This window comes from Ipomoea nil, unplaced genomic scaffold, assembly GCF_001879475.1.
Source record: "Ipomoea nil cultivar Tokyo-kokei standard unplaced genomic scaffold, Asagao_1.1 scaffold2791, whole genome shotgun sequence".
In the NCBI taxonomy this organism is placed as follows: Eukaryota; Viridiplantae; Streptophyta; class Magnoliopsida; order Solanales; family Convolvulaceae; genus Ipomoea; species Ipomoea nil.
Genome location: NW_017619219.1, coordinates 2,452,140 through 2,463,045, shown reverse-complemented (window position 1 = coordinate 2,463,045; position 10,906 = coordinate 2,452,140). Strand labels below are relative to the sequence as shown.

At 37.5% G+C, this 10,906-nt stretch overlaps 2 protein-coding genes across 2 annotated transcripts; both read left to right on the top strand.

Annotated features, from left to right (window-relative positions):
- The first annotated feature begins 269 nt into the window (after window positions 1–269).
- Window positions 270–10,359, top strand: LOC109157671. The gene is made up of 4 exons (XM_019305532.1): window positions 270–281; window positions 8,940–9,838; window positions 9,921–9,992; window positions 10,081–10,359. Exons 2-4 carry the CDS (start codon window positions 9,026–9,028, stop codon window positions 10,084–10,086), a joined length of 891 nt encoding a protein of 296 aa, XP_019161077.1. The 5' UTR covers window positions 270–281; window positions 8,940–9,025; the 3' UTR covers window positions 10,087–10,359.
- LOC109157638 lies at window positions 6,418–7,026 on the top strand. Its single transcript, XM_019305490.1, has 2 exons — window positions 6,418–6,586; window positions 6,689–7,026. The coding sequence occupies exons 1-2, from the start codon at window positions 6,418–6,420 to the stop codon at window positions 7,024–7,026; spliced, it is 507 nt and encodes a 168-aa protein (XP_019161035.1).
- Window positions 10,360–10,906: the final 547 nt, after the last annotated feature.

Genomic DNA, 10,906 nt, shown 5'->3' with positions numbered 1-10,906 from the left:
AATTCATTTATCTTCCCTTAAGGTTTCATCTCTTAATCTTCTATCTATGAGGTTGTCTTAAGCTTAGTATGTATCTATGTATGTTTGAGGAAATAGGTGGTGAAGGTGTTAGCATCTGAGAAAGAAAGGAAAGGGAACCACACCAAGAAAAAGAAGAAGAAGTTGAGGTATAACCCATGGACTCCCACCTTTTTATATTGACTCTGTGAAGTCAAGTTTGTATTTGAAAATGTGTAGAAATTCTAGATTATTGAAGTGGTTAAGCTATTAAGTGATCTATTGTTGATCTATGATGTATTTTTGCGGATTTGGGAGTGTTGGATTGCCCAAAAACTTGTTGCAGGTGTAGAAGAATCCCTCTGGTGCACACTGTCTGTGCACCAGACTAGCTCACGGAGCTAGCCAACGGGCCCCCAAAAACTTGTTGCAGGTGTAGAAAAATCCCTCTGGTGCACACTGTCTGTGCACCAGACTAGCTCACGGAGCTAGCCAACGGCCCTAGGCAGGGCCCGTTGGCAAGCCCCGTGGAGGAACGGCCTTAGGGCACGGCTCATAGCTAGAGTTGTGGCCCTAGACCGCTGTTTGGTGAAGCCAAGTGGCGGGGCTCCTCAAGCCCCGCCGCAAGCTCTTCCAGGCCAATCCAGTGCAGTGGTCGTGCTCTTTTTGGCTCAGCTACGTGTCGTTCAGACCGGGATTCACGGGCCCTTGAGGTTCGTACACTCGGGATCGTTACGACGCACTAGTTGAATTTGACTTCGTCGAATTTGGAGTTGAAATGAGTCAAATCCGGTAGATTTGTGTTGATAAATGCTATTGAAGTGCACTGTGTATGATTTACAAAGAAGTAAAATGTGAAGTGTTCGAACTTAGCTATTTGAATGAGAAGCATGATTTGTATTTGATTGTTGGATTAAAAGCATGATCATTATTTGCCAAATTTGCTTGATTAGCATGTTTAAATAACCATTGTGCGTTATTGAGAATTTTGTCAAGAATATGAGATATTTGGTTGTACAGTGCATGAATTTATTTGTCCAGTAAAGTGAAATATTAGAGCATGATGTCTATTTTGAGTTCAAAGAGCATGATCAATACTTGATAAGTATTTGCTACGACGTTCTTGATATCTATGAAGTGATAAGAATGAATTAACATATTGTTTGCTTGACTTATAGTCAAAGAGAATTTGAGATATTCCTTATGGTAAAGAGCATGTTCAGCATATCATGAATTAAAGTGCATAAGTGGCTCTAAGTAAGCCTAATTATTCTTTCAAAAACCTATATCTATTTTGGGAAAATCATTATCTAGTTGCATTGAGAAGTTGCATGATATTTGATTTCCAATTCGTAAGAAAAGAGAAGTTGATGAGAAGTTATGTGCATAAGTTTGCATAAGTAAAGCTGTTGCATGAGATTGAAATGCATGAGTTATATCTATATGTATCTAGTGTGAGTAATCTGAGGTTTTGGAGGCCCGTTAGGACTATGTCCTTTCGGAAGAAAAGAGAAAGTAAAGAAATAAACGGACATTGCGATTCGATGTGAAGTAACGAGGTAGATATTCCCGAGTTACTAGGTTGGGTAACCCGCCGGGCTTGGAATCCCGGTCAGGGGGTGTGCACACTGACAAGTACGATGCCTGATTTCACAGAGTTTGAGAAAAGAACCAAGAGAGTGGTTCTATGGACGAGATGAGTATTAGGTCGGTTAGATGCCGAGCCTAGATAGGTCCGTTCACATCATGTGATGTTCTTACCTCGTCCACTGTAACACCCCTAAATTTTAAGATATTTTAAGCCTATAAAATAAAGGTGAAATCCAACATTTAAATCCCAAACAGAGCATAAACTATCCTTAAGAGTCGAGGTGTTATGCCACACCTAGGTTTGAGAACCTAGGTGCACAGGCTAAACTAACCAAGCATGGTCGATCCATAAATCGATATTCAATTACAACCTAAGGCACGCAGGCCATCTAATATGCTAGTACTGATCAAACTAAGTCCAAGGTTCCGACTAGCGCTCTCCATTAGCTAATGCTCATTACCTGAAAAACATTCGGTGTAACAATCGTCAGCGAATAATGCTGGTAACCCACTCCAACGCGTTAAGTACAACATAGGTAGATATAATAAACTCATTTTGAAACTGGAATACATATATACTTACGAGACTCTAATTTAAATCCAAGATCAAGGCTCAAGGCACATTAACAGACTCAACAGTATAGAATAATCATAAGGACTAACATGCATCCTAAGAACGCAATACAAGACATAACGGGCAGATAAGCATATAAATAACAATTAGAGGCAGTGAAGGTATTCAAGACAATCAATTAGCAAATAGTCATCAAAGCACACAATTCATCCTCCAACATTATACCAAGTTCCAACCTTGTAGCTCCCCTCCGTCCTTATATCAGTTCTAACCTATACCTCCAGGCCACCCTTATATCGCCACCCCTTATTCCTCCGGGCAACTACATGCCCCCACCGACAAACCACCTATCAACCACAAACATATCAAGATGGTGCCGCAGTGCCATTCACATTATCTGCACCTCTAGTGCCAATATCAAGGGGTTAGCGCATATAGTTCTAACATGACACCGTAGCACTTATAACCTGACCCATGCTCAACGGCAAGCTAGTCGAAGGTGGATTTGTGCCTTTAGCACAGTAACCGCTATGGCATGTACCTTTAGTATAATGACCGGGAACAAGTGGTGCCAACCGCCAACAATTCATTTCCACCATTCACAATCTCATCATCATCATTCACACCGACCATGCGCAATGACCACGATACTCATCACCATTCAATCAATCAACACATAATCAAATAACAATCAAGACACAATAACAACGACACGTATTACACATAAATTCCTAGAACGATACCCAAAACACCAAACGAGACTCATACACGACAAACGGGGTACAACGGGACACGGGGAAACAACAAACGGGGGAAAACATCACGATCCAGACCAACTTTCCAGTGGGTGGGCAGCGGGAGGAGGACCACTCGCCGGCGGCGGTCTACAGTTCCAGCGGGTGCCCGACGGGCAGTCGCCTGCCCGCCGGATGCCCGCTGGAAAGGGTGTAGCGGGTAGGTGGCGGGCACCCCTGCCCCCACCTAACACCCACTAACTCACAGGCAACTTTCAATCCCGGGATCTCTCGTGGAATCCGAAACCATGTCCAGACACATTCAAACACATAACGACAACACCACGTATTCAATTAACGGGATTAAACCAAGAATTATACAAAATACGTTCTAACACGATTCCTAAACATGCCAAGACTCCACATTAATGATATAACGGTTCAGGGACATCTGGAACCACAAGAACATCAAGAAATCTATATGCAAAGTCCTAAATATAAATCCTAGGCTAGACTCAACACCTGATCATGCATAATCCCACCCAAATATATCAATAACACCATAATACGAAATTCACGTTATAAACCCTAGGGCTCTATACATAACCAAAATACAAGATCAATCATATAATCAATCACAATATCAAGAACATCAAGATTATCAAATAAACACAATATAAACCATAGGCAAGGCTCTATCAAGACTCAATCACAGAATTACACATACGATTATCAAATGAGCCAATGAATAAGATATAGCAAGGAAAATAGGTTTTGTCGAGACATGGGTTACCTCTTAGCCCTAATTAATATCCTCGGCTACTAAGGTTCTTCTCTAAGATTTCCCCTCCAGTGGATTCCTCTACGTTTGGTGGCAGGGGAATTCCTTTGTAGGTTTCCCCTCGGGAATATCTTGTGCGGTAGAAGTAACTGTGGTAGGGTTTCTAAATGCTTCCTAAGTCCATATATATAGATTTAGGAGTCCTAACTAGAGCCTGAATGGTAAAGGTCCACTTTTCCTATTCCTTAGAGAATTAAGGATTTGGTTAAGGATAAGGGTCTATGGTCCACCGTGGACCACACTAATTAATTAATGGAGATTCTAGTCTAAGTAAATCCTTTTTAATTATATGGTAACGGAATTAATTAAATCATTAATCCGGATACGGAGGCCGTAGCACGGGGTGTCACACCCACGAGTAAAAGTAAAGAAATAAAGAAATCAAGTAATTACGACTCTAGAGAAAGAAGAGAAAAGTGAGTCTATGTGACTTAAGTGAAAGAAGAGAAAACTGAATCATTGTCACTCTACGAAACCTCCATCGAACAAGTGTTCCTTGTTACCAAAGAAAGGGGTGTATATGTATGTCTATTTATACTTATACTAAAGGGTCATGTTCATTTTATTGCATGATTAAATGATTTGCATGTGTTGCATGAAAGTGTGATAAGAAGCATGACTTTATATTGTCGTTTATTTATATGATAGCATGAGATTGTTTATTGAGTTATTTGATAGCATGAGATTGCTTATTGAGATATGTTATAGCATGAGATTGCTTATTAAGTTATTTGATAGCATGAGATTGCTTATTGAGATATATGATAGCATGAGATTGCTTATTGAGATGTATGATAGCATGAGATTGCTTATTCAGATCTATGATAGCATGAGATTGCTTATTGAGATATATGATAGCATGAGATTGTTTATTGAGATATGTGATAGCATGAGATTGCTTATTGAGATATGTGATAGCATGAGATATTTGATTGAGATATGTTATAGCATGAGATTGCTTATTGAGATGTATGATAACATGAGATTGCTTATAGAGATGTATGATAGCATGAGATTTCTTATTGAGATGTGTGATAGCATGAGATTGCTTATTGAGATATATGATAGCATGGGATTGCTTATTGAGATATGTGATAACATGAGATTGTTTATTGAGATATGTGATAACATAAGATTGCTTATTGAGATATGTGATAGCATGAGATTGCTTATTGAGATATGTTATAGCATGAGATTGCTTATTGAGATGTATGATAGCATGAGATTGCTTGAGATGTATGATAACATGAGATTGCTTATTGAGATATGTGATAGCATAAGATTACTTATTGAGATGTATGATAGCATGAGATTGCTTATTGAGATGTATGATAGCATGAGATTGCTTGTTGAGTATTTAGTATCTTTTACCCATCAGTTAGAGCATGAACAGTGTATTTCGCCATGATAAGTTATATCTGTGAAAGCATGAGATTGTTAATGAATTAAGTGTTTGAGAAAGTATGCCTATTTAATGATTAGGTTGCAAGCATCTAGAACTCATTGTTGCGTATGTTTAAGTGTTGTTTAAAGTGATTAAGATTACTTCACTTGATCTAAGTGTATGTGACAAATGTTTTCCAAAAGTATATATTCTATTGCACTTTACAGGGTTGAGTGGCGTTATACTTAGTTTCGTGCTAACAGGTTGTTTTCTACTTGCTTGTTTGTTAACCCCTTTCAAGTGGGCCCAGTTCTTGAGAGCGATCGAGTTAGACTAGATTAGCTTAGAGTGCTAGTTGTAATCTAAACTCTTTTCAGTTATGTTTATTTTGAGACTTGGTTGTGGACCCTTTTCAGATGTTTTTGTTGGTGTTGGACACCGGGGTTTTATTCCCCTAGTTTGTTTAAAGTTAGCTAAGTTTGACCTTGTTTAGATCTCTTCCTTGCCTGTGCAATCACCGTGTGTGGTGATTGTGGCAGTGACACCTCTTAAAGTTTGATGAGTAATTTTATTATGCTGGTTTAGTATCCTTTTCTAAGATAAGTATTGTTAATAAGGTTTAAGAAAAGTGGGGTGTTACAACTGTAATATCAAATAGGTTGATACAAGAGGAATTGACATATGATTGTGATGCTTAGAAAGAAGTGAATGAAGTATTGGTTAGTCAATTAACAGAAGAGCAAAAGGTCATCTACGATGAGGTGTTAGGTGATATTCAAAGCAAATCGGGAGGGTTATTCTTTGTTTATGGGTATTGAGGTACTGGTAAGACCTTTTTGTGGAGAACACTTTCTTCCGCTTTAAGTTCTAAGGGACATATGATTGTGATGCTTAGAAAGAAGTGAATGAAGTATTGGTTATTCAATTAACAGAAGAGCAAAAGGTCATCTACGCTGAGGTGTTAGGTGATATTCAAAGCAAATCGGGAGGGTTATTCTTTGTTTATGGGTATTGAGGTACTGGTAAGACCTTTTTGTGGAGAACACTTTCTTCCGCTTTAAGTTCTAAGGGTGAAATTGATTTAAATGTTGCGTCTAGCGGCATAGCTTCTCTTTTATTACCATGTGGAAGGACTGTCCATTCTCGGTTTGCCATACCTATATATGTTAATGAAGATTCCACTTGCAACATAAGTCGATGTAGTTCATTGGCCGAGCTTATTGTGCAAAGCAAGTTGATAATATGGAATGAAGCTCCAATGATGCACAAATTTTGCTTTGAAACTGTAGACCGGACAATGAGGGATTTGTTACGCTCCAAAAATCCAAAGAGTTATGATATGACCTTTGGTGGCAAAATAATTGTTTTTGGTGGCGATTTTAGGCAAATTATCCCAGTAGTTCCAAAGGGCACACGACAAGATATTGTGGGGGCAAGCATAAACTCCTCTTATCTTTGGAGATCTTGTAAAATATTTAGGCTAACTAAGAATTTACGCCTAAGATGTGTTCAATAAGAGCTTGAGGCTAAAGAGATTGATGAGTTTACAAAATGGATAGCTAATATAGGTGATGGAGTAGTTGGTAATTCAACTGATGGTGAAGCAGATATTACAATTCCAGATAACTTATTGCTCAAGTGTGACGATGATCCTATTGCTGCAATTGTTGATAGCACATTCTCTTTGTTTCGACGCGGTATAGGTGATCTGTCCTATCTTAAGAATAGTGTTATTTTGGCTCCAACATTGGATGTGGTTGATAGCATTAATCAATACATGAATGATCATGATCGTGCTGAAGGTATGACTTATTTGAGTTGTGATTCGATTTGTAAGTCCGATTCAAATGTAGATATGTTATCAGATTTGCACACACTAGAATTCTTAAATGGTCTAGATCTTTGACTTTGAAAGTTGGTTCAATTGTTTTGCTGTTGAGAAATATTAATCACACTCTAGGACTGTAACGGTATGAGGTAGATTGTTACAAGGTGTGCTGATCACGTGTTAGAAGCCCAGATAATGTGTGGTACAAACGCAGGAACAAATGTCTTAATTCCAAGAATGTCACTAACGTCACCGTCAGATCCAAGATTGCCTTTAAAATTCCAACGAGAACAGTTTCCATTTGATGTTATCTTATGCAATGACAATAAACAAAAGCCAAGGACAAACACTCTCAAAAGTGGATTGTTTTTGAAAAGGCATGTCTTTAACCATGACCAAATGTACGTAGTTGTTTCAAGAGTTAGTAACCCAATGAGTTTAAAATTTTTGATTTGTGGTGAGAATGTAACCTGTCTAAGTATGATGAAAAATGTTGTGTACAAAGAAGTATTCAACAATGTGTAATAAACTTACAAAGTTTAACATTTCAAATTTATTATATTTTAAATTTGTATATTTTATATTGTATATTCAATACAGTGTGTGTGTGTGTGTATATATATATATATATATATATATATAGCCGTGCATCGCACATGTGCAACTAATAATAATAATAATAATAATAATAATAATAATAATATTATTATTATTATTATTATTATTATTATTATTATTATTCTCAAAAAAATATTATTATTATTATTATAAAATTAATTTTTAATTTACATCAACTTTAAAATAATTTAATGTTAATTAATTAAATAAATTAAACAATAAACTCATAATTTTATAAGTTATTTTTACATGTAATCAACTAGTTGTAAACAACTAATTTATATTATCAAATATCTTTATACAAAATGCTAATACTACCCATCTGATCGAAACAATTAATACAATCAACTATCAGTTCACATAATAAGCTATTAGCTATCACCTATCCGCACCGGTTTAGTTCATTGATTCAGTAAACAATATTTGGGAGAAATTATTAAGGGTGTGTTTGGTTCATGAGTTTAGACACTAGAAATGAGAATCAAAATTACAGTTAGTGTTTTGTTGTCAATTTTTTAAAACACAACTATGAGATTTGGTTATTCGTTCCATTAAAACTTAAAAGTTTCATTCCCTAATTTAAAAAATGATATTATTTCATGTTATTGGTAATATAATTTTTAAGCTTAGATTACTACTTTTAGATTTTTATTTTGATTTTTTTTGGGTTCATATTAATGCTTTGGATGTCATTATATTAATATCAATTACCTTGATTTTTTATTTTTGTAATTTTAAAACATTTATTCATATTATAAGATCATACACAACCAAACATCAGTTTTGTAATCATTCCAATTCAACTCTATTACCAAACACATGCAAAATACTTTCACCAAAACTCATTATCATTCCCAAATATTTAATTTATGAACGAAACACACCCTAATTATATAACCTAATAATTATCAAACACCCCGTTAATTTGCCCCAAAGGAATCCTAGTCAGAATGAGAAAGGAAAAAAATAAAAAAGACGAATTTTGGCCATAGATTATAGGGAAGAGAAGGGCAGAAATGGGAAAATAAAGCCAATTCCCTAACTTCATCTCTGTTAAGTGGTAACCCTGTTTTTGCATTCATTCACCTCTCGCCCTCTCGGTGCTATCTTTTCTTCTTCTTCTTCACTTCACCCATTCTCTAAGCCACCTTCTCTCTCTCTCTCTTTCTCTCTCTCTCTAGGGTTTCTGTCCATTGTTTGTTTAAGGCGCAGTTTCTCAATCTTCTCTTATATTTTCTTTTTTCATTCATATACAGATGATACATATGCGTATACTTTTTGTTTGTTTTCATATTCTTGTGATCGGATTTCAGTGTGAAGATTCTTTGGCCATGGATGAATAAAAAGGTCTGTACTTGATTTCTATTGACAAGTGTTCGATATTTGATTCGAGAAGAGAACGATATTTCTGCGAAATCGGGTAGAGAAATTGGCATTTTATTTCCAGACGGTGTTGTATATGGAGACTATGACGTCGACCGTGCCTGCTAAGTCTCAGCCGCTACACAACTTTTCTTTGCCTCACTTGAAGTGGAAGAAGAATCATCACTCCAACAACCACCACCGCGGTCGCTCCCCCAAGCTCCCCGAATCGGCATCATCTCCGTCGCGGGTTGATTCGCCCATACGGAAGTCTCAGTCGCCACTGCTACAGTCGTTTCAGTCTCCCAATCATGAGCCTTTGACCCAGCCGGCGCGCCAATCTGCCGTGCTCGGCGGAGATTTGGTTTCGGAATCGAGTAGGCGGAATTCGGTTGCCGAGAAGGGAAGGAATGGGGTTCCGGAGAAGTTGGAGAAGAAACATAGGGTTTCGGAGATGGATGCGATTGGGCAGAAAGAAGGCAGATCAAAAATAGTGCTGAAACTCCCTCGGAAGAATAAGGGCGTGGAAATTCAGGAGGAGCCAAAGGCCGATGAGGTTCAAGAGGAGGGAAAGACGGCGGCGGCGCCGGCTGCTGTAGATCGGGAATCATCGGAAGAGCCAGTGTCGAAGACATGGAATTTGAGGCCCAGGAAGCCGATACAGAAGTCATTGAATTTGAATGGAGTCCAATTCAAAGCCTCTATGACAGAGGACAAAACTCAGTCGCCTCACAGGACTCCAATCAGGTCGGAGGCCGAGTTGAACAATGCTGAGAAGAAGGAAAAGCGGCAGAGATTTTCACTTGCGCTCTCCAGGGAAGAGATTGAAGAGGATATATTTGCTCTCACCGGATCCAAACCTGTAAGGCGACCCAAGAAGAGAGCTAAATCTGTTCAGAAACAGCTTGACGTATGAATCTGCCCTTTAGCCGTATTTCTTTCACCTCTTATCTTTATGATCTGATTTATAGTTACTGTTTCTCTATCTGCAGACTCTTTTTCCTGGGTTATGGTTGTCTTCAATTACTCCGGATTCGTATAAAGTCTCTGAAATACCTTTAAAGGTATAGTCTTGTTGTATAGATTCATGGCTTTCATTTCCTTTGGTTGAGTATTTGTTTCCCAGTTTTGAGAACATACTTTCTCTTGCAGGGGTAGTTGGAATTGTTCCCAGAAGTTTGTAGTTCAGATGGTCTTTGGAATTTTGAAGACATGACTTAGAAATTTTGTCATCTCATAGGAGGTTTAATCAGCTGTTACCTGTAAAGATAAAGAAGGGATAAACTACTTTTCTTCTTTCCTTCATAGCTTTTCTTGATTATCTCAGAGAATTGGAAAATAATTTTACTTCTTTTATTTCGTTGATTGATAGCAGCAGATGTACATATGGATTTTCAATCAATTTAATGGGTTTCTGCTTTCAAATTTTAATACCTTGTGCCAATGCTCTTTGAATCCCTTAGTTATACCTTTCATTTCTACTTGTAGTTGATACTATCATGATGGTATATCTAATGCTTCTTTCTATATTCATGATTCGGCCTGTTGCTGTTATCGTTGAGCTATATTGAGTGTTGAACATTGTTGGCTTCATATTTTGTAGTCTCCATAAACAGTACTGGTTTTGCAGCATTCTGAGAATCTTGTATGAGCCACAATAATTGCCTATATATGGTTTGAGGAGAACATTTTGGAATAGATGAGATTTGGTTGGAGTTTAATGTGTATGGAGGGCTAAATTATGTTTGATTTCATCCTGCTGTGTGTGCTTATATTTGTTGGTAGCCATTACATATTAGATATTTGTCCTGTTGCACACATGCTTGCTTTGACTGTGCTATACATGTTAATGATTGGCATTTGTTTGTATGGTAGATAATCTTGTGCAGCTGCCAACTGTGAACTACAAAAGGTGGATTCGTCCACCTCCCGATCCGACAGGATTGTAGAGGGTTAAATCATAATGACTTAACTGGTC